Here is a 25,117-nt window from a genome sequence, read left to right as displayed (position 1 = left end):
GTGTGAGTGTGACCAACCTTGCTATCAATTTCTTCTGTCATACACTGCCAAATTTTCTATTTAAGTATTGTGAAAACTCTGTTTTTTTCAGGTCGAATGAGTGATTTGAGTGTAATTGGTCATCCAATAGATTCAGAATCTAAAGAAGATGAACCTTGTAGTGAAGAAACAGATCCAGTGCATGATCTAATGGCTGAAATTTTACCTGAATTCCCTGACATAATTGAAATAGACCTATACCACAGTGAAGAAAATGAAGAAGAAGAAGAAGAAGAGTGTGCAAATGCTACTGATGTGACAACCACCCCGTCTGTACAGTACATAAATGGGAAGCATCTAGTTACCACTGTGCCCAAGGACCCAGAAGCTGCAGAAGCTAGGCGTGGCCAGTTTGAAAGTGTTGCACCTTCTCAAAATTTCTCGGACAGCTCTGAAAGTGATACTCGTCCATTTGTAATAGCTGAAACGGAATTGTCTACTGCTGTGCAACCTAATGGATCTACAGAAACAACTGAATCTCTTGAAATTACATGGAAGCCTGAGACTTACCCTGAAACATCAGAACATTTTTCAGGTGGTGAGCCTGATGTTTTCCCCACAGTCCCATTCCATGAGGAATTTGAAAGTGGAACAGCCATAAAGGGGGCAGAATCAGTCACAGAGAGAGTTACTGAAGTTGGTCATCAGGCACATGAACATATTGAAACCGTATCTCTGTTTCCTGAAGAGTCTTCAGGAGAGATTGCCATTGACCAAGAATCTCAGAAAATAGCCTTTGCAAGGCCTACAGAAGTAACATTTGGTGAAGAGGTAGAAAAAAGTACTTCTGTCACATACACTCCTACTGTAGTTCCAAGTTCTGCATCAGCATATGTTTCAGAGGAAAAAGCAGTTACCCTAATAGGAAATCTTTGGCCAGATGACCTGTTGTCTACCAAAGAAAGCTGGGTAGAAGCAACTCCTAGACAAGTTGTAGAGCTCTCAGGGAGTTCTTCAATTCCAGTTACAGAAGGCTCTGGAGAAGCAGAAGAAGATGAAGATACAATGTTCACCATTGTAACTGATTTATCACAGAGAAATACTACTGATACACTCATTACTTTAGACACTAGCAGGATAATCACAGAAAGCTTTTTTGAGGTTCCTGCAACCACCATTTATTCAGTTTCTGAACAACCTTCTGCAAAAGTGGTGCCTACCAAGTTTGTCAGTGAAACAGAAACTTCTGAGTGGATTTCTAGTACCTCTGCTGAGGAAGAGAAAAGGAAGGAGGAGGAGGGAACTACAGGTACGGCTTCCACAGTTGAGGTATATTCACCTACACAGAGATCGGATCAATTAATTTTACCCTCTGAATTAGAAAGTTCAAATGTCCTTGTATCTAATGATTCAGGTACCAGGAAAAGTTTTATGTCCTTGACAACACCAACACAGTCTGAAAGGGAAATGACAGATTCTACTCTTGTCTTTACAGAAACAAATACATTAGAAAATTTGGAGGCACAGACCACTGAGCACAGCAGTATCCATCAACCTGGGGTTCAGGAAGGGCTGACCACTCTCCCAGGTAGTCCTGCCTCTCTCTTTATGGAGCAGGGCTCTGGAGAAGCTGCTGCTGACCCAGAAACCACCACTGTTTCTTCATTTTCATTAAATTTAGAGTATGAAATTCAAGCCAAAAAGGAAGCAGCTGGCACTTTGTCTCCATATGTGGAAACTACATTCTCCACTGAGCCAACAGGACTGGTTATGAGTACAGTAATGGACAGAGAAGTTGCTGAAAATATAAGCCAAACATCCAGGGAAATATTAATTTCAGAACGATTAGGAGAACCAAATCATGGGGCAGAAATAAGGGGCTTTTCCACAGGTTTTCCTTTGGAGGAGGATTTCAGTGGTGACTTTAAAGAATATTCAACAGTGTCTCATCCCATAGCAAAAGAAGAAACAGTAATGATGGAAGGCTCTGGAGATGCAGCATTTAGGGATACCCAGACTTCACCATCTACAGTACTTACTTCAGTTCACATCAGTCACATATCTGACTCAGAAGGACCCAGTAGCACCATGGTCAGCACTTCAGCCTTCCCCTGGGAAGAGTTTACATCCTCAGCTGAGGGCTCAGGTGAGCAACTGGTCATAGTCAGCAGCTCTGTTGATCCAGTGCTTCCCAGTGCTATTGGAAGGTTTTCTGGTACAGCTTCCTCCATTATTGACGAAGGATTGGGAGAAGTGGATACTGTCAATGAAATTGATAGAAGATCCACCATTTTACCAACAGCAGAAGTGGAAGGTACGAAAGCTCCGGTAGAAAAGGAGGAAGTAAAGGTCAGTGGCACAATTTCAACAAACTTTCCCCAAACTATGGAGCCAGCCAAATTATGGTCTAGGCAAGAAGTCAACCCTGAAAGACAAGAAATTGAAAGTGAAACAACATCAGAGGAACAAATTCAAGAAGAAAAGTCTTTTGAATCCCCCCAAAACTCTCCTGCAACAGAACAAACAATCTTTGATTCACAGACATTTACTGAAACTGAACTCAAAACCACAGGTTATTCTGTACTAACGACAAAGAAAACTTACAGTGATGATAAAGAAATGGAGGAGGAAGGCACTTCCTTAGCTAACATGTCTACTCCAGATCCAGTTGCAAATGGCATGGAATCTTTTACAACTCTCCCTGAAGCTACTGAAAAGTCACATTTTTTCTTAGCTACTGCCTTAGTGACTGAATCTATACCAGCTGAACATGTAGTCACAGATTCACCAATCAAAGAGGAAGAAAGTACAAAACATTTTCCCAAAGGCATGAGACCAACAATTCAAGAGTTAGATACTGAGCTCTTATTCTCTGGACTGGGATCAGGAGAAGAAGTTTTACCTACTCTACCAACAAAGTCAGTGAATTTTACTGAAGTGGAACAGATTAGGAACACATTCTATCCCCACAGTTCTCAAGTGGAAAGTACCTCAAGTGACAAAACTGAAGACTCTAACAGAATGGAAAATGTGGCAAAAGAAGTTGGACCACTCGTGTCTCAAACAGACATCTTTGAAGGTAATGAGTCAGTAACCAGCACAACTTTAATAGAAATTTTAAGTGACCCTGGAGCAGAAGGACCCACGGTGGCACCTCTCCCTTTCTCCGCGAACATCGGACATCCGCAAAATCAGACTCTCAGATGGGCAGAAGAAATCCAGACTAGTAGACCACAAACCATAACTGAACAAGACTCTAACAAGAATTCTTCAACAGCAGAAATTAACGAAACAACAATCTCATCCACTGATTTTCTGGCTAGAGTTTATGGGTTTGAAATGGCCAAAGAATTTGTTACATCAGCACCAAAACCATCTGATATGTTTTATGAACCTTCTGGAGAAGGATCTGGAGAAGCGGATATTGTTGATTCATTTCACACTTCTGCAACTACTCAGGCAACCAGACAAGAAAGCAGCACCACGTTCGTTTCTGATGGGTCCCTGGAAAAACATCCTGAGGTGCCAAGCACTAAAGCTGTTACTGCTGATGGATTCCCAACAATTTCAGCGATGCTGCCTTTTCATTCAGAGCAGAACAAAAGCTCCCCTGATCCAACTAGCACACTGTCAAATACAGTGTCATATGAGAGGTCCACAGATGGTAGTTTCCAAGACCATTTCAGGGAATTCGAGGATTCCACCTTAAAACCTAACAGAAAAAAACCCACCGAAAATATTATTATAGACCTGGACAAAGAGGACAAGGATTTAATATTGACAATTACAGAGAGTACCATCCTTGAAATTCTACCTGAGCTGACATCAGATAAAAATACTATCATAGATATTGATCATACTAAACCTGTATATGAAGATATTCTTGGAATACAAACAGATATAGATCCAGAGGTACCATCAGAACCACGTGACAGTAATGATGAAAGTAATGATTACAGCACTCAAGTTCAAGAGACCTATGAGGCAGCTGTCAACCGTTCTTTAACGGAGGAAACATTTGAAGGCTCTGGTGATGTTCTTCTGGCTAGCTACACTCAGGCAACACATGATGAATCAATGACTTATGAAGATAGAAGCCAACTAGATCACATGGACTTTAACTTCACAACTGGGATCCCTGCTCCTAGCACAGAAACAGAACTAGACATTTTACTTCCCACGGCAACATCTCTGCCAATTTCTCGTAAGTCTGCCACAGTTATTCCAGAGACTGAAGAAATAAAAGCTGAAGCAAAAGCCCTGGATGACATGTTTGAATCAAGCACTTTGTCTGATGGTCAAGCTATTGCAGACCAAAGTGAAATAATACCAACATTGGGCCAATTTGAAAGGACCCAGGAGGAGTATGAAGACAAAAAACATGCGGGTCCTTCTTTTCAGCCAGAATTCTCTTCAGGAGTAGAGGAGGCATTAGTAGATCATACTCCCTATCTAAGTATTGCTACTACCCACCTTGTGGATGAGAGTTTAACAGAGGCGCCTAATGTGATGGAAGGATCCAATGCCCCATACTACACGGATACAACATTAGCAGTTTCAGCATTTGCAAAGTTGTCTTCTCAGACACCGTCATCTCCGCTCACTATCTACTCAGGCAGTGAAGCCTCTGGACACACAGAGATCCCCCAGCCCAGTGCTCTGCCAGGAATAGATGTCGGCTCATCTGTAATGTCTCCAGAGGATTCTTTTAAGGAAATTCATGTAAATATTGAAGCGACTTTCAAACCATCAAGTGAGGAATACCTTCACATAACTGAGCCTCCCTCTATATCTCCTGACACAAAATTAGAACCTTCAGAAGAGGATGGTAAGCCTGAGTTATTAGAAGAAATGGAAGCTTCTCCCACAGAATTTATTGCTGTGGAAGGAACTGAGATTCTCCAAGATTTCCAAAACAAAACCGATGGTCAAGTTTCTGGAGAAGCAATCAAGATGTTTCCCACCATTAAAACACCCGAAGCTGGAACTGTTATTACAACTGCCAATGAAATTAAATTAGAAGGTGCTACACAGTGGCCACACTCTACTTCTGCTTCTGCCACTTATGGGATCGAGGCAGGTGTGATGCCTTGGCTGAGTCCACAGACTTCTGAGAGGCCCACGCTTTCTTCTTCTCCAGAAATAAATCCTGAAACTCAAGCAGCTTTAATCAGAGGGCAGGATTCCACAGTAGCAGCATCAGAACAGCAAGTGACAGCGAGAATTCTTGATTCCAATAATCAGGCAACTGTAAGCCCGGTGGAATTTAATACTGAGGTTGCAACACCACCATTTTCCCTTCTGGAAACTTCTAATGAAACAGATTTCCTGATTGGCATTAATGAAGAGTCAGTGGAAGGCACGGCAATCTATCTACCAGGTAAGATCACAACATTGATAAATCTGTTTTCAAACCTGGAAACAGTCCCTTGGTGCTAATATTTATATGTATATAATTTTTATTGTGATGTTAAATCAATGGAGAGTTTCATGTTATTCACATAACAGCAGGCCAGGCCACAGTACTGAATTCATAATGAGATGAAATGACAGTAAGTATAGATTAGTTTTGGACGTTAAAGTAGACTTTGTATTTTACTGGGTTTTAGAAATAATATACAATTACAACATGGAAAAGATGAAATTATTAATGTTATAAAAATTCAATTTGTTTTTACTCACTACTAGAGTATTGCTTTGTCATATGTCTCATAGTTATACATTTTAGGTTTAAAAGTAGATAAAAAGTCCTATTTTTAAAAACCCTCTCATTGATGGATGCTATTGGTGCAGTATCAAAATCTGTCAGGCCTTTAACATTTGAGAGTAGTAAATAGCTCTAATAACTATTTCAGAGTTTGTGCAGTATCAATATCAGCTCATACTTGTATGCAATATCCTTGTTTAAGACAGTTTACATAATGCATCAAACACAGTGCCTACCAGTAGTGAGTAGTCATTTATTATATAAACATATTGCCTATTGAGAGTTTTCTGTTTATTTACTGAATGTATGGAAAGCATGAATTTGATACTGATTCATATAAGCCATCTCTTCTGATTGTCACAAAAAGGCTATATAAGCCCTATGTGAAAGAGTAAGAGGTGAAGATTCAGAGAGGTTCAGTAACTTGCCCAAGGTGGCACAGCCACCTTGTGGTAAAAGTAGGATTTGAACCCAGCTTAGCTCTACATTAAAGTCCATAGTCCTTTCACTGCTCTTTGCTGGTTTCAGTATAGTATAAAAATAAACAATTGATATTAAATAATATATGAACCAGGAATCTTGGAATATTTACTTTGTAGAATTTATTTTCGTCTTAATCTAGCCTGAGAATGTTAAGAAATCAGTTCTAATGATGTTTTCCCAGAATGTTATTATTTAAATTAACAATGTTAGTGGAATCCACAAATAGACATCACCAGCTAGCTGCTACCTGGAAAAAGAGAAAAAAAATCCGTACTTTAATGTCTGTCTTGGTTGAAAATATATGTTTTATTTTAATTAATATGTTTTATGCCATGACTATCATTAAAATTATTCTTCTGATCATATCAATGTTACCTTTTGTGCCACCAGTGCTTTATTTTGATGTGCTTCAGAAAGAGTAAAATAGTCAGAAAGTACAATGTTTAATAAATGGCTTGAAATATTTTGAGGAAAATTGATCAAAGGTAGTTGACATTGGGTTTTTTGTTATCACTGTGTTTAATCTGTAAATGATAATCTAGTAATTTGGCTAATATTTATCGTTTTTAAATTTAGGTCAATATACTTCAGTTTGTTAAAAATATGCTATAAAAATAACTGGTAATAACTAGGTACATATAGAGTTAAGTTTGACGAATGAGAAATATGTACCAATTATCCAGTGTGCAATATTTACCAAGAATTATAGTTTGCGTCTTCATTGCAAAACAAATGGTCTCTTTAGTTTCATTCAGTAAACAGCAGCTCATATGGGATTACCTGGTCTATCTGTTGCAGATTCAGCTTTCAGAGGTTAATATGAACTGTTTAGGGGAGAATAACATTCATAAAAACAGAAGTTTCCTTTTAATTGGAACAACTTCCAGTTCACAGACTCATTCAGTCCTTGTCTCATAGTCTCAGCATGGTGTCTAGTGTCAGTGGTGGGAATAGTAGTAGTACTTCTTCACATTTGTGTGGCACATCACAGTCTGATAAAGCACTTTCACATAGTGTCATTTGGATTCAGCACAAAGGGCAGCATGTGGCTATGGCGTGTGTTAACTGCAGTCTTGTCATCCTGGCAGCGTACTTGTACTTTCAGATCCAGAAAGCTAAAAGTGTTAGGGAGGTTTCAAACAGTTTTGGAACTACAGGAAAAACTGTCTTAGAAAATTCAGGGAAGTTTGTGGAGCAGTTGATGCATCTGAGTTAACCTAATTTTAATGTGAATCCCAAACGTGGGAATGAGTTCCTATCCAGGTTTATATTCATCCAGAATTTACTTAACAGTCAGAATTTGAGTTTGACTTTCTGGTGTGGGGAAGCCTCAGTTATCTTTTATAGCAGTACCTTGTTTATCCTAATATTCTTTAAGCTAATGTTTCATAAGAAGTTAGACATCTTTCTTCTTTTACGTGTAATTATTTCAGGGTTTCAGGACTTAAGATTCTTGAAAATATGGGTGTATTCCATAGATAATCTAGTTTATTTCAATTATTTTGTAAAACTTTCAACTCTCATTTGGATCTTTGAACATTTGGAAATGTAAGCAGTTCTGAAACAATATACAAAGAATAAGTATAAACTCAATGAAAATACACTTACCCAAGCAATATTGCAGCGTAAAATATATGCTTCAAGTGGTATAAAAGTATTTGCACTTAGAAAATATATTTAAACTGTTTGTCCTCATAAATTTATGTCTTCAACCTTCATATTTATCTCCCAGGAGTGTCAGTTTTATTTGTATTTTAATAAGAAAATTATAATAAAAACTTGGTGTTTCATTTTAGGTGAGGTTTTTGTATTTGGGTTTGTTTTTCTACAGTAGAGTTTAATCCATGTGTTGCTTTTCTTCAAGTATAGTTTAAAGGAGTACATTTGGAACGTGTTTTTGGAAAAAGCATATTAATGTAGCAGAAGAGACTTCAGTGCACACTTTCGAAGAAAAACAGTTTCTGAGCATTAAGTGGTAAAAGGCAATAATAATTCAAATGACGATAACAAGCCAACCTGCTAAAAAGAATGCATGTTCTGTGTATCCAGCCATTTCACATGAACTAACCCCATTTAAAAGAATACATTTTCCATTCACTGTGCACATATGTGTAATCATTTTTGACTAAAATCAATTGCCATTATCATGCCAACTAAATCTGCAGTAGAATATATTAGTTGCCAGATACAGTACAAAAAATATCATTTAAGAGTAATCATGATTGAATCCCAGAAATGAATAGATGCAATTTGTAACAATTAGTTATAATGCCAAGAAACACTCCAGAGAGTAAAGTTAATGTTAATTTTTATATGTAGTAACTCTAAATTGCTATGGTAAAGCCTATAATATGGTAGCAATATGGGGCATTTTATGCTAAAATACACTGAAACGTTAGAGATGGGCCTAATTGCTTTTCTTACTTTCCTGAATATGGTAGGACCTGATCGTTGCAAAATGAACCCGTGCCTTAACGGAGGCACCTGTTATCCTACTGAAACTTCCTATGTATGCACCTGTGTGCCAGGATACAGTGGAGACCAGTGTGAACTTGGTAAGATGGTACTTGACTGAAAGGGTGCAGTTCTTTCACAGAAGATATATTGGGGGAGAATTTATGTTGTCGAATCAATCAGAGATTTCAGAGAAACCCATGTGTAGATTAATTATATGTTATTTGAAGTTAAAATCTGAGGGTAATTAAGTAGGGGCTGGAAAATGGGTACAGACGTTCAGTGAATTCTGTTAACATACCCAAGACTCAGTGAGGCCTGCTGAGCCTTTTTGTGGTTTTTACAGGTAGAATTTACAAATATAAAGATGCATGAATATTAACAAAAATGTACATCTATCTCCCAAATCTGCATATAAATAAAAATCAATTTCAGCATAAAAATCTTTTTAGAAAGCTAGACTTAAAAATTAGGAAAATAATAAAAGGTAGAGAGCTTAGTCCCTAGTTTTCGGATAAGTTTTTCTTGTCATTTGGAATGGGAAAGACCTTTCCCTGACTCGCAGGAACCAGCCCAACGTGCCTCAGCCTCAGGGAGCTGTGCAATTGCTGGTTCCTGCCTCTCTTTCGGTTCCAAGGAATATAATTGACCCTTACATATTCTTATTTAGGCATCCTTCTCTTTAAAGAAAAAAGAAGGCACCAGTGTTGATTTGGCTACATATAGACCTCACTTCTGAGAAAAGAATGATGAAATATGTTGTCCAGATGTTCCTTTTAGAGATATCATGAAGGTTTGCTTGATTTGCTTACAATGGTTGAGTAAAGAAAGCTCACCAATAACACTTTAAATTATACATAAATATTGAGATACAATCCCAACATTCATATTAAAAGAGTACTTAAAAAAAAAAAAGTCAACGAGGCCGGGGCGGTGGTTCAAGCCCATGACCCCAGCACTTTGGGAGGGCAGGGTGGGCGAATCGCTTGATCCCAGAAGTTCGAGACTAGCCTGAGCAACATGGCAGAACACCACCTCTGAAAAAAAAAAAAAAAAAAAAAAAAAAAAAAACCCCAAAATTAACCGTGCCTGTAGTCCCAGCTACTTGGGAGGCTGAGGTGGAAAGATAGATTGAACCCAGAAGGTCGAGGCTGCAGTGAGCCGTGTTCATGCTACTGCACTCCAGGCTGGGTGACAAAGTGTCTGGCACTCAGCAAGCACCATAAACATGTTTGGTATTATTACTATATAATAGCATCATTACTAAGACCATTTCTTTAGGTAAGAATACATTATATGACTGAGAAATTTAACTTGCTTTGTTTATTCATTTAAAAATATTCTTAAACATTAAATTTTTAGTGTAATTGCAAAATGCTATGGAAATAAAGTCACTAATTTCATCAGGGGAGATCATATGTAGAAAGATTAGAATCTGTGTAGAAAGATTTATTTGACATAGATTTTAAAGTTGGGAAGATTTGACAGGTGGTGGAGGGAGATATGGACACAACAAACAAAAGCACAGAGGCCAAAAACTACAGAAGGCATTTGAATGACGGCCTGGATCCAGGTATGCCTACTTAGGGGTTTGGGAGAGAGAGACATATTGGGAGACAGTACCAGAAAGCAGGTTGGGTCTAGAAAGCCCTGACGGTCTAAGAAAGTCCTGAGTTCAGGATACCGAATAGTGTTACTTCACACTCTAGTCAAGTGATTCTGAGACCTTAGCATGCATCAGAGGGCTGGTAAAACAGATTGTTGTCTCCACCTCGAAGTACATGATTCAGTAGATTTGGGGTAGAATTGGAAATGTGGATTTTTAACATTCTTAGGTGATGCTGATGCTGTGGTCCAGGGAGCTCACCTTGAAGACTGCTGCCCTGGGCAATTGGGATCCATGGAATGTTTGAAAGTAAAAGAATAAAATTATCATGACTGTGTTTTAAAAAGATGACATTTAGCAGAGTGATGGATATATTGGAGAGGAAAGGGCCCAGGGATGGTGAGGCCAGTTAGATACTTTGAGTATTCCATGTGCGAGGTAATCAGAGAATGAGCCATGATTGGAGGTGGGAAGGCTGGGGGTGTTGGTTCTTCATTAGTTTTGGGGCTTATCTGTTTCATTTATTAGCAGTGGAGACAATGACCCTACTCTGAATACCTTTGACATTTTCTTAGGGTTGCTAAATTTAGGAAATAAAAATTCAGGACGGCCACTTATATTTGAGTTTCAAGTAAAAAAGGAATAACTTGATAGTATAGGTTTGCCTTAAATATAGCACGGACATACTTATGCTAAAAAATTGTACTTTTTTAAAATCTGAAATTCAAATTTAACTGGCTGTCCTGTATGTTGTCTTGTAACCTCACACTAAATGGAATTCTTTGATACTTTTTGAAAGTATTTTGTGAGCTTTTACTATTTTGTTTCAGATTTTGATGAATGTCACTCTAATCCCTGTCGGAATGGAGCCACTTGTGTTGATGGTTTTAACACATTCAGGTGCCTCTGCCTTCCAAGTTATGTTGGTGCACTTTGTGAACAAGGTAAGAGTTATTGCAACATTTGTGTGATGAACATTATTGATGTTTTTTAGCAATTTTGGCCTCAATGCATATTCTTTCCTGCAGTGGAAATTCACATTTCCTTAGGTTTCCTTATTCATGGATAGTTCAAAATGTCTGAGTCATAGTGTTGACTTGATTATGGTTGTTTAGCTGATAGACTGGAATTGCAGGCAGGCACACTGAGCTGAATTTAAAGACATCCAGCCAATAGAAGGAATATTGTCATATGTATTTTTCTTGGGGACAAGCTAAGCACTGACCTTACTGTGGCTCGTGTACGAAGGAGTACTGAATTCAATGCTAGCTGTTTTTATTTTCTCCTTCTAAGCACTTGAGACTCAATGGACTTATTTTTCATAGTCAATCATATCTGGAGAATGAGTTGATATAGTTGTTAGAATACATTTGCCTTGGCACATGCTAAGTAGAAGATATTGTGAATCTGCTCACCAGGAAATTTTCCTACTAAAGAAAGGTTGACTTTTTCTGAATGAAAGAAAGCCCTATGTTCACGATGGCTTGAATCTCATGATCCCTGTAATTTGCATTTTATGGCCAACCTGAGAGTATATTTTGGGTGGTTAATGGGAGCATTTCTTGGTCCATCAATAAGAAACAGATTGCGTGCTAAGCACACTCAGCTTTGGAATGTTGATTTCCTCTACTTAAACTCGTACAGTGGTTTGGCTTTGATAAAAGTGTTCAGTGCCAAACTTCCATTCCACCAGACAAACTGAAAATGCATTAGACACTCAGGCACGTTGGTCTGGTCCCACATTCTGCTTCATGGTGTTAATCTGGACGTCACTGCAATGAATGCAAATCCAAAAGGAGCATGTATTGAATTGCCATTCCAAGTGGATGGATGATGGCTACATTTTTAGGTGTTGGTTTTTTCTTTTTTTATTGCATAGGGTGAATCTGTTTGTTTTAGGTTTTGAATATAAAGATAGACCAAGCAAGATCCTCTTCTTAAAGTAGAAACATTAGAAAGATGGCATTTGTTGAAGAAAACAAAAGCCTGAGACAGTTGAGACATTGCAATATGTTAAACATGATTCTGGCTTCTGTTAGTTCCAAGTACAAGAAGCAATTCAAAAAATCATTTGTTCAACATGGCACCTACTGTCTTCCAGGCACCGTTCTGGGCATTGGAGATAGAAATACGAACAAAACAAAGTCCCTGATCCTGGTGACTTAGCATAACTCTTGGCAGAGAAGAAAATGTAATACTTTACAGACTATCAGATGCATCCTGGAACATTTCATTTGGTTGGCGTGGCATTTCTATGCATTAAATGGGCTAGAAATTAAGGCTCAGAGAAAAAAAAGTAATATGTTTAATGTCACACAGCTAGTAAATCATACAGTGGGAAAAGTGAACCTAAATGGCTTAACTCTACAGCCCAAGTTTCTTTGAATATCTTCACACTTCTACAGTAACTCTCAAAGATAAACCCTGTATTTATGTTTATCTGATGGATTGAGTAGTAACAGATTTTTGGAAGGGACTTTGGTGCTGTTGACCTTTTCTCTTTCTTTTCAAAAGAATATTGAAAGTAAAAAGTGTTAATTAATTTTATTTCTGGTGCCACCTAACTTTCAGGTACTTTCTATTTTATTTTCAAGCAAGTTTGATTTTCATGCACATTCTTTGCTGAGAAACATCGATCCCAGTCTGTTTATGCAGTGCAGCTGTGCTCCTGTGATTTATTGCCAGGATACTGAAAGATTTTTTTCTCCTCTTTTCAGGTTGCCTGAGAACAAATGTTTTCTTCATTAACAGCAATTTTGTTGTCTAAACAATTTTCTATCCAAAGTTCGGTGATGACCGTGTCGGTGTTCCTTCAGCTGACATTTTCTGTTCTCTGCACTAGTAACTTCCCAAGTCACAGTTACTCTGAAATGGGGGACACATTTTGGTGCAATAATTACAGATACACACTCTAGAAAAGGCTATTGGAACAGTAGAGAGGCAGTTCTGGCTGCACAAACTGCCCTGGCCAAAGTCAATGATACAGCTTGCGTAGTGAGAAGCATAGAGGATGGGCACTTTCTTAGGACTTGACGGCTATATGTCAGAGATGTTGAAAACATTACCTGTACAGCATCAAAAGAATACATTTTTGGTGAAATTGTTTGTGATAGTTTCACCTTCTATGTTCCAGGAGCTGTGCACACTACAATCTGGGTTTGTATTGTAATCTATCGAAACAACCTATTTTTTTGTAACCTCTTTAAAACCTATAGGAGTTTTAAAGCATAAGATGTCTTTCCATCCATTGAATGATTTTTAGGAAAATGTCATCCACAAGGGTTGCCTTTTAATAAATAAAAAGAGTTTCACATAATTTTTAGGTAAGGTTGAGAAAACAAATAGACTATTTCTATGAATAATATCTCCTATCAGAATAGCATCCTGGGAGATGCAGCTTGACACATTATCCTTCATTACATATTTGTTGAATTCATGAATAATAAAATTTAAGTGGCCAGGCATGGTGGCTCACGTCTGTAATCCCAGCACTTTGGGAGGCCAAGGCGGGTGGATCACCTGAGGTCAGAAGTTCGAGACCAGCCTGGCCAACATGGCGAAACCCCATCTCTACTAAAAGTACAAAAATTAGCCGGGTGTGGTGGTGAGCACCTGTAATCTCAGCTAATCAGGAAGCAGAGGCAGGAGAATAGCTTGAACCTGGGAGGCAGAGGTTGCAGTGAGCAGAGGTCATGCCACCACACTCCAGCCTGGGTGACAAGAGCGAGACTCCATCTCAAAAAAAAAAAAAAAAAAAAAAAAAAATGTAAGTGAATCAATGTGGATAGTTGGCTTTATTTTTTTTACACAAAAACTAGATATATTTATAATCATTGGGAAGCTATGATTTAGATAGTACAAATAAATACATTCTCCCAGTTTGGTTTTAACAGAAACTCTGCCTCTGTTTATTGGACCTGTGTTCTGATAGGAACGTATGCATCTGCTAACTGAGACTGGCATTGTTAGTAGTGACGTCGTCACTCATCTACATTTTGTGATCATCTGGGTTTTCTTGTTTAGGAGGAAAAATACTTAATGATAAACTATTTAGAAGACAAAAAGGGCTGGGTGCGATAGCTCACGCCTGTAATCCCAGCACTCTGGGAGGCCAAGGCAGGTGGATCACCTGAGGTCAGGTGTTCAAGACCAGCCTGGGCAACATGGTGAAACACCGTCTCCACCAAAAAATACAAAAATTAGCCAGGCATGGTGGTGCATGCCTGTAGTCCCAGCTTCTAGGGAGGCTGAGGCAGGAGACTCGCTTGAACCCGGGAGGCGGAGGTTGCAGTGAGCCAAGATCATGCCACTGCACCCCAGCCTCGGTGACAAAGTAAGACTTCATCACACACACATACACACACAAAAGACAAAAAAGGGGAAACCAAACTAAAACCAATTGGGGTAATAGCAGATAAGAAAGGGTATGTAAAAAAGTTTTTTCTGATGTATTATTCAAGAGGTTAAGATCCTCCAGAATTGTACATCGTGTATCTTAAGTTAAATGATAATGTCCATGGTTAAGGAAAGTTATATGCCATTACAAATCACATTATTTACATTGGCATAAGAATGTTCTAAAAAAATGTTTGATTCTCCTCCTCTGTAAACTAATACCCTCATATAGGAAGAGCTGTGTTCTTCCTACCCCTCTCACCTTACCTCTAAATTCTTACAAATGAACTTCCCCAAAGCGAAAACACTACATCCAAGTAGCCAAAATTTGCTTCATTTTGAGGCACTGAGTGCTACTTTTATACCAAACCATCTAGCTGTGTCTTGAGTCCTTTCCTATGAGACTTGGTGATCTCCAAACAACACTTTAATAAACGCAAAACTTCCAGTGCACATTACTCAAAAGAATTAGTCAGCTGGCTGCAACTAAACAACAGGCCTGATAGACTAAACTGAAATAAATACTGCGCTCAGATAAGCTGCATCTGTTGTGTGAGTATGGTTTTAATCACTGAAGCCAGGAAAGAAATGAAATCTTTCAGAATTCATACTTTCCCACGGTTATAGAAAGAGGAGTAACAGGAATGAGAGTCAAGAGACAATCTGAGTTTCAATCTGGCCACCAAAACTAACATATAAAGCAAACATTAATTTAGTCCAGTCGTGTTTTCTTCTATTAATCGGCATATTTGGGTGGGGGGAGATACTTATTAGGTCCTCTGGAAGGTTTTCTTGGTGCCTGAAATTCTATAAACTTTGCAGTTTTGTTAGTTTTTATATGCAACAACTTCAATATAATTGTGGGGTGTATTTTGTGAAAGTCAAAATTATTTCTACTGATTATGATTTAATATATAGTGTAACCCCACCTGTGGATGAGTGATTCTGTGGGAAGACTGCCAGTGAAGAATACAGTTGCTGTGAACAAGGCTACTTTCCTGTGGAATTATGTAAAAATTGGCAACCTAGAAAGTGTAGCTGATACTGCCAGTGTAAAATTTAGATATATTTGAAAAATATTTTCATCTCACTGGAGTATCAGTTATAGTGTGCTTATTGTGACACACACACACACACACACACACACACACACACACATATGTATATGACCTGGTGGAATAGGGGAATGAGTTAAATAATTTAGTTTATTTTATTTTTAATAAACTTAAAATCTTGATGCATTTTCATTGGGCGTTACCTATCTTACCTTTCTTTTTAGGAAGAAGGCATACAGCTCTAGTTATATCCCAAAAGGTACCTATTCATAACGGATTTTTTTCTCTTTGTCAGTTTCCTATGACAAGAGCCTGTGACTTCTCAGATATCTCTTTGGGAAGTGGGAGAGGACTACTTCCAGAACCTTTGAAGTTGTTATGCAAATAGGGCATTCGTAATCCTATTAGCCGGAATTCTTATCTATCACTTGAATGAGTCTCTTAGAAAAGTTGTGTTGGTAAGGAATTAGCCCCAGTTGCTTCACAAGTAAGTCAGCCAACACTATAGCCGCCCAAGAGATTTTGGCTGGCCCCTCTTCCAGTTTTCTCTGGTTTTAATCAAGGAAGTTGCTGTTAGATGCTGCCTTTGCAGTCCAAAGATGTACAGCCATCCACTTCACACGAATCAATTGGGCTAACTTTAAAATAATTTCTTTGTCATCATGACTAAATTTTATGAATCAGTTACTTCAGGGACATTGCACAGATACTGGCTTGGGTATCCTATTAACACTTGGATCAGGGTGCCAAGTTTGAATGATGTGTGTGTGTTTAATAAGCTCCTGCCTGTTTCTTCTCAGACACTGAGACATGTGACTATGGCTGGCACAAATTCCAAGGGCAGTGCTACAAATACTTTGCCCATCGACGCACATGGGATGCAGCTGAACGGGAATGCCGTCTGCAGGGTGCCCATCTCACAAGCATCCTGTCTCACGAAGAACAAACGTTTGTTAATCGTATGTACCAAATAGACATGAGTTTCCGGGAACTTCACTCTTTCTCATCACTCTCTTAGTTTTGTCTGTGTGCAAGTGAAAAGAAGTAGCTTTTTCAATCATAATACAACTTATCAAATCCCTCATCTGTGGGTTACTTAAAATCATCTCGCCTAAATCCCCCATTTTGGGAAACATTCAACTATAATATATGTAGGCATTGGTTAGTCGGCCGGCAGTAATGGTTGAAACACTTGCTATAGGTTGAATCATAAGAAATTGCTATTTGATCATTTTTAAATTTACAAAAACAGCCAATTCTTATGGCTCAATAGAATTCTTACTGTGGTTATACTTTCATAGTCTCTATTTTGAATATTTATATGCCTGTCTAAAATTACAGTTACTTTCAGTTATTTTTGTCCTGCTAATTAAAATTGAATTGTTAATAATAGTACCCTAATCTTACCCTTTGGGCATATTGATTCTCATTCAAGTTTCTAAATATTTTAAACTGTGGAAAGTGAGCTCCATCCTAAGAACTTGAATAGGTGGAGATTGAAAGCTAATGAAACTTAATATCAGAGCTGTTTAATAACTCCTTCAACTGCAGCAAAAAGGAGGGCAAATGGTTTTCATGTAGCAATATGTAGAAATTTGTTGCTCATAAAGCATTTTTTTAGGAGATAGTGTCTCACGATATTGTCCAGGCTTGTCTTGAACTACTGGCCTCAAGTAATCCTCCCACCTCTGCTTCCCAAAGTGCTGGGATTATAGGCGTAAGCCACCATTCCCAGCCTCATGAAGCATTGTTTGATGTTCTATTAAATATTTTCTCATGATGCCTACTATCTTTTAGAAGTTTGTTAATTTGTAATCTGGATAGAGGTTCATTTAACTTTACTGTGTGATATCCTTGCCAGTGACTCATCTTGTGGTAAAAGTAAATATTTTTGAGGATAAATTTGTAGAACTGTCTAGGTGTTCACTAATTAAAATGCTTTGAAAAAAAACACATGGCTTCCAAAATGAGGGTAGCATGGATAAGATCTGGCACATTTCATTGGGCCACTGAATTTTTGCCAATGGCATCACTTAACAACAACAACAGAAAAATAGAACATTTCTATCATGAGTGAGGATGGAAAAAAAATTAATTATAGTAAATTGCTAGGGAAATTATTGTCTATGTCATACTTTAATGCTTTACAGTGTTTGCACATTAACTTTTTCATTTAAAGCACATTGGGCAGAAGAGCAAAAGATAGACTAGGAGAGATTTTTATGAGCAACTAAATAAACATGATTCATCCTGAAAATAATTTTCTTTGATATATTTTCATCCATATATGGAAAAGTAGTACCCATATCTGTGTGGTTTCCTATCCCTTAGGTGTGGGCCATGATTATCAGTGGATAGGCCTCAATGACAAGATGTTTGAGCATGACTTCCGCTGGACTGATGGCAGCACACTGGTAAGATGTCCTTGAAAATGATGTCAAGTTCTACCTTCTGGAAATTTGGTACTGTGCACTGATTGCACATTACAGAGGGTGCATTAGACTGGAGACAAGTGACTTGCTCAAGGTCACTCAGTGAAACAGGGAAGGGTTAGAAGAGTTCCAAGCTAACTGATCCAACATCCAGTTCTCTCTTCAATGGTTGTGGTTCTCTTTAAAAGAGGAGTGTACTAGATTTCCATCAAACCAGAAAACCAGACAATTAGTAGAATTACCTTGGGTCTGTCTTTCAGATGGTTATCTTTGCTTTTTCTAGCTTCAGAGCAAGAAGAGAAGAATAAATGTAGGAGAAAAGTCCTTTTAAAAAAATACCGTTCCCTCTTAAAAATGGCATTGGAAATCTGCTATAAGGCATGGCACATTTCCAAGCAAAAATATGCATTTATTTTTATCTTAAAGAAGATTGTTGATATGATCTTACGAATCTCTGCTGACTAATTACGTATTTCAACTGGTTTTCTATATTTTGAAGAAAGAAGTGACTTGGAAATGCTGGCCACAACTTTGAGAAGGCTATAATAGTTTCTTAGAATAGGTGAAGCTGTTTTGAGTCACTTCTACTAAACTCAAATAAATCTAATTTTTTAGAAAGCGTTCAAATGTGATTGGCTATACTAGTGGTACTCAGTGCTGGCTGTTCATTAGAATCACCTGGAATATGTAATTAAAAACTGGTGCTTAGGCCTTATCCCAGGTCCATTACAACAAAACCTCTAGCCGCTGTATTTTCTCAGTGTTCCACAGGCGATTCTGAAATGCAAAGTTGGGATCCACTGGGCTAGATAGTAAGTGTAAATTAAATTCTAAATTAGAAACAAAGTGTAAAAAATTGAAGATAATTTTAAAGGCCTTTTTGTGTGTGAATTACTTAGGTACTTCAATTTCATTCATTATCTGCCACTTGTTTGGATTTAATGAGTTTGGCAAAATATAAGGTTCATTCTAAAACAGATGCCAAAGTAATCTCTGCTTTTGGAAGTTCTGCTGTGTCTTAAGGGAAGCTGCTCCGTCATGGACACACTACTCACTTTATCTATGTGTTAGCCACTGTATTAAGCCCTTGCATATGTTTATTCCCCACAATAACTGTTACAAGAGGCATTGGGTTTTCCTTCACCTGTTTGACAGGTGAAGAAAGGGAAGGTCAGTTAGACTGAGCTATTTGCCTGGAATCACAAAGCTGTTAACTGATGAAGCCAGAATTTGAACTTAGGCTTGTCTCCAAAGCCACAGTTTCATCTGACCAGTACCTTCTTGGCTTTAAAAAGAGTATATCCTTTATTAAATTTTTGCTTCGAGCAACCCAAAATAAGACCTGAGTTTCTCTCTCTGTCACCACTGTTTATGTTTAATCAACACTGTTTCACTGTTTGTCATTGAAGTTCTTAAGTAGGTTCTTTGGCAAGATGTGAGAAAAATAGGGAAAAGTAGGTTGTTCTTAAAATATGTTCCCAGTAAACTATAGGAAACACAACCTTAGAATCAGTAGTCTCAGTTTCTTCTATTAATAGTTGTCCTGGCTGGATGTATTGGATGTGTATTTGCAATTGTTGCCTCTTTATGTTTTCATTTTGCTGTACTTAGGGGGATAATACTGGTCCATTCCATTAATAGCGATTGGTATGGCATGAATCTTTACATTACATTCATTTTAACTGAAGATAATTTTGTTCTTATTAATTTCTAAGTGAACATATGATTGAGATTATTTCTATATATTATAAACTGTTTTTTATAATTTTATTAACGTATATCATACAGTGTATACATTTAATGAGTTTTCCTTGTTAAATGTGTACTTCATTCTCACGGAATACATTGGGTTTTAGGGTGCCACTATTACGCCTACCTCCCACAAATTTCCCTTATTTATAGCCCAGTGAAAAGTGCAGGGTTTTGTGAGCCCCCATCATGTATACAGAAGCTGACTTGCCCAGGACTCAGCTGGCCATTTCTATCTAGTTACTACTTACTTGTGCTTTGCAGATGCAGCCCATAACTTATCCCAAAGTGTACCTATTGTCTGGGTTCCTATAGATTCCAGCCCTGAGCCTAGAATAGCTGCATTTGACCAGGTGGAGTGTATGAAAAATCTCTTTTGCCTACACATTGACCCGACTGAACCAAGTCCCGTCTATTTCTAATCTGTCATTGGTTACACAGATTTGATGTGTGTGTTTTTATTCTTAGCATGTATGTGTGTTACTAGATGTTTATTCTGGTCTCTCCCTTAGCAGTTCACGTCTTTCAAGAAGTGATTCTTTTCCCTGCTTTTTATTTTTCATGGTGTCTGAGATAAAGTGTAATCCTTTATTCCTGTGTGCTTGGTTAAAGAGACCTCATATTGGTCTATATCTGGCAGCTATGTGGGTTCTGTAGAATATCTTAGGAAATTTATCTTCCCTGCCAAGTGCCATACAGGTGAGCTTGATTCACCATATGTCATTATTCCTCTATGCCAAAGCAAGGCAACTCAACTAGTTTTTGTCTGTGGCCGTTAATTTTTAATGTAGGTACACAAATACTCTGAAAAACATAACAGTTACCATTTCCATAGTCTAGAATGGTCCTAAACGTGGTAAATTAGTGAGCATTGCACCTTGTCAAAAAAGAAATATTGATTTTCCTCTGAAATTTTCCTCTGAAACTTCCAGAGGAAGATAACATAAGCTAATATAGATAATTATACAACATAAACAAGAACCTTACTCTTAATTAGTTGGCACTTTCACTTGAAATGTAAGGATTATGGAGAATGCACCGAGGGCCTCAGTTTGAAGAAGACACGTGATGAAATGTATTAACAAGCAAAGTTTATCAAAGAAATGACACAAGTAAATCCAGAAAAAAAACTCTGACAGACCCTTGGTTTCTTCTTAATTCACTCTTTGTGTAAAATAGAAGTGTGCTAAGGAGTGTCCCTTAACTTTGAACATTCTGGAACAGAACAGACCATCTGTCCTAGAGCCTGTCTCCCTCGCATTCGACTGATCTCCTGCCCACTTTCTTGCTTTTGTAACCACCCTTTCCTCTATCCTTTTCCTCTCTGACACAGCCTAGGTGTCCCTTAAACTCCTTTGTAGTTTTTTCTACAGTCACCATCCCCTTAACGGGTTCCATATGTGTGCAGGCCTTTGAATAAAATCCTTCTGCTTTGTTTCGCTGTTTACTCCAAGGTTTTTGCTTTTAAAAATATCCCTAACAGTGAAGTCTTGGTCACAGGGAGCAGTATCTGCTTATACGTGGAATGGTGTTAACTTGACTGTGTGCAATTTTAAGGACTTTGTTTATGTTTTGGAGTGATTTCTCTCCTCTTCAACACCCTCTCTCCCTCCATTTTTTTCTTTGAAAGATTTATTAGAGCTTTTCCGTCTTGGGTGGTAGAACAGTATTAAAACAAAAAGAACCTTTCATATTTACCTTAAAGTATCTTTTGATATTTAGCCTTACAGTCCAGTAAGAACAGACAAGTTTATATTAGGTCTCAATTTCAACGATCCTTTTTACTGAAATAATTAAACTTTGCTTTCAATAAACTTCCAGTATAAATGTATCATATTTAATGTTATTATGCTATACAGCTAGACTAATTCAACTAATATACTAAATTAATGATGTTGTTTGGCTAAATGATCTAAATTGCCCTTATTCTTGAGATTCTGATGGATTCATTCCACATTACTGGCCACTATAATAGAATGTTGTTATCATTGATAAAATGCCAAATTCTTATTTCTGTTATATTTTAAAAATCTATTAATTTTTTTATTTGGGGTGTTTGCCCAATAAATTTCACAAAAGTGAATTCATGAAGAAAATTGTGTCTAGCCTTATCCTTGTGATTTATATTAAGATTATTTTCTTTTAATACATTTCAGTTTTTACTTTGTCACTTGGCTTTCTCCTAACCCAGTTACTCTTTAACTTGACTATTGTAAACTTGAGGATTGCTCTCTATAGCAAAATGCACCTACTGCTTTATTGGAAACCCTAACAAATAACTTCACTAATGAATTGCTTTGCTTGTCACCCAAGTAATATCTTCAAAGACACTCAGTTAAACCATCCAAGTTAAATATACATTAAAGCTGGCAAACTTAAACAAACTTTTCTTATCTAGCTTATATACTATTAGCTGACTTATAAGTTCTTTCTTAAACCAACTGTTAAATGAATGACTAGTCAGAGTGTTTTCCTTCAAATCTGTTTTCCAGTGCTAATGACCTTTCCCTTCCCTGGCTATGAACTCTTCTTGCTCCCTTAAACTTCTTCAGTGTCTGCTCATTGCCTTCAGTATCAAATTTTAATTATTAGTACGGCAGACAAAGCCAATCCATTCCACCTGCCACTTCCTAAGCGATAGCACCTCAAAAATACTCTCAGTTCCTGGAAGAAGCCATGGGTTCTCACTCTTGGGGGGCTTTGCCTGTACTGGCCCTAGTGTTCAGCATATTCTCACATCTTGTCCTAATTTCATCTCACAAATAGTCAAATACCCTGCATAGCCAAGGGTCTCCTTCCGGGAAGCCTTCCTTGCTGGGTATAACTCAGAGCTCCTCTTTTGTGCTGCCACATCTTTTCTCTCCTCTTCCCATCTTAACTCAGGCCCCTGTGAAATTGACTTGCTGACACTGAGCCTTCTGAGATAGGAATTAACTTTCATCTCTGTTTTTTCAGCATCTAGCAGAGTAGTTGACATAGAATAGATATTTAATAAATATTTGAATGAACAAATGATAATCAGTGTACACACATTGCTCAGCTAACTCTATCTTTTGAATCCTGAAATGAACACATTATGTCTTTTGGCTGAATCTCTTTGCGACATTTTTGTTTACCTAAATTAAAGATTTTATTTAAAGTTGTACCAGTATGAAAAACATCAAAACATAATAGATGGGTTTTATGGTGAAAAGACCAAAAAAAAAAAAAAGATATTCTTTAAAAATAGAAGTATATAGTCGAACATAGTGCATCTTATAAATGTATCAACCCAAAGGAAAACAAGTGTTTTTACTAGAAATGATGACAATTTTGTCCATGGTTGTCCTAGAAACAACTTTGCAATAAACTTTGGGAATTAAAAATGGAAAGTAAACTTTCAAACTCTGCCACCCCTGCAAGTTTGAGTTATATCAGGGCTGGTTTTCCATGAAACTTTAAGAAACCAACAATTACTCAAAACTTTGGAGGAGGATTTTTTTTTCCAGATAGGCACATATTCCGTAGGTATACTTTCTGAAGAAAAAAGAGTTTTAGAAACCTTATTATTTATATCCAAAATGGAGTGAAACAAAGAAAAGGAAATATCACTCCCAAATGTTATCAGCTCATTTTACTTTTTATAGATGCTTTGGCTAAGAATGGTTTGGTTGCATAAGATGGGATAGGGCTTCATTTGTAAATCCACTATCTGAGGCTGTTTATTCAAGTGCAGAGGAAGCCAGACAGGCAGGGAACGTTATGGAATCATTTATATTTATCTATCAATATACCTCCTGGCAAAATGATTTCACAACACTGTTTTCAACTAAGGACTATAGTGTCTATGGGACAGCCCAATTAAAGAGCTATCAGAAACTCTTACATGCCTTCATCGTACTCTCTTGTCTGATAAACCTCTCCAACAAGTGGTTTAAAATCAAATTGTGGAGCTCAGACATTTAAAGCTGTCATATTGCTTCCTTCTCTCTTGGACCCTCTGGAGTAAGAGTCTCATGAGGGGATTCTCTGGGCTCCACATGGCTCCTTACTTGCCTTTCTTCAATGATTTCCCCCCAGCGCCATCAAAGCTGACCCCTCCCCACTGGACACTGTTGTCTTCAGTGGATCAGATGCACTTACTTCAAAGGGAACCATCACTTTAGATGGCCATGTGTAGAGGTGAGGACTGAATAAAACTGACATTGCCATTCCAGTTTTAGAATATTGAGGAGCTTTTGGAAGATTTAGTTTGTTCTGCAGAAAAAGCCCTGACTTTATTCCTAAACATTTTAAAAATCATTTTCTGCATCCCCTTCACTTTTTTTACTTCTGTCATCTCTATGTTGTCAGGACTCAAATGTCACCCCCCATGAGGCTGCTGGCTTCCCTGCTTCCTGGGAAGTTGTCACAGCTTCCTTCTTTTCACTTTCCATTCCACAGTTGGGAGAAAACAGAGAGACTTTCTCCTCCATTTGTCCAAATGTGGTCAGGAAGTTCTAGAACAAATTACTAAATCACAGATTCATAAACATCTTATTTTCTAGTTCTAACCAACTCATCTTGCTATGGCAGTTATGATATAAACTAAAAAAAACCTAATTGATAGGATAATTAGTACAATTGATTGTACAATTAATCTTCATAACTTAAATTCTTCTTAAAAATATTTCTGGAAGATAACTCAATTTTGCATTTTGTTTTTCATTTTGGTAAGCATAGTTCAGCTTTGGCAACTTAACACCTACAATTTCCAACACCCGCTTGTCCCCCTTCACCAGTTGATTCGAGTTGATGCACAAGAATAGCTAGATGTGTGGATTTGACTCTAAATCCAGAGGCCCCTTCTTCTTTCATAAATAAACACATCAGTCTGTCAAGCAAAGTATTGTGAGAAAAGCCAACTTTGAAAAAGATAGAAACAATAAAGAAATAGCCCTTAACCTAGGAAGAGACACTTAAAAGGGGCAGAAAAAAGGGAGTAACAAATCACAGACCATAAACCATTATTCTTTTCCTGCAGCAATGTATCATTATTACCCTTTCATAAACACAAACGTTCCTATTCCCCTTCCTCTCCCAGATGTCTTGGACATTGTAAAGAGAATATGGAGTATTAACTAATTCCGGTGCTTTCTAAGCTTGTTTGTAGGTTTCTGCTCGTTTGAAAGGATTTCACATGATTTGGCAGAAAAACAATGCAAAACAGAATCTCCACAACAAAAATTTAAATTTTCCTTTTCCTACCTGAAAATCTTAGAAGACTTTCTATACAATG

The 25,117-nt window shown here is 37.7% G+C and overlaps 1 protein-coding gene across 3 annotated transcripts in view; it reads left to right on the top strand.

Annotated features, from left to right (window-relative positions):
• LOC105475040 (versican) overlaps positions 1–25,117 on the top strand; it is a 110,687-nt gene that overhangs the window by 64,962 nt on the left and 20,608 nt on the right. For 2 of the 3 annotated variants that reach the window (XM_011729978.3, XM_011729979.3), the window contains 5 exons: positions 92–5,359; positions 8,611–8,724; positions 11,060–11,173; positions 16,480–16,638; positions 18,011–18,093. In XM_011729978.3, coding sequence (XP_011728280.2) covers positions 92–5,359; positions 8,611–8,724; positions 11,060–11,173; positions 16,480–16,638; positions 18,011–18,093 — 5,738 coding nt within the window. The remainder of the gene's footprint in view (positions 1–91; positions 5,360–8,610; positions 8,725–11,059; positions 11,174–16,479; positions 16,639–18,010; positions 18,094–25,117) is intronic. The other variant, XM_011729980.3, reaches the window with a different exon arrangement.

This window comes from Macaca nemestrina, chromosome 6, assembly GCF_043159975.1.
Source record: "Macaca nemestrina isolate mMacNem1 chromosome 6, mMacNem.hap1, whole genome shotgun sequence".
Lineage (NCBI taxonomy): Eukaryota > Metazoa > Chordata > Mammalia > Primates > Cercopithecidae > Macaca > Macaca nemestrina.
Note: the sequence above shows the minus strand (reverse complement) of the source record. Positions and strands in the feature narration are given on the sequence as shown.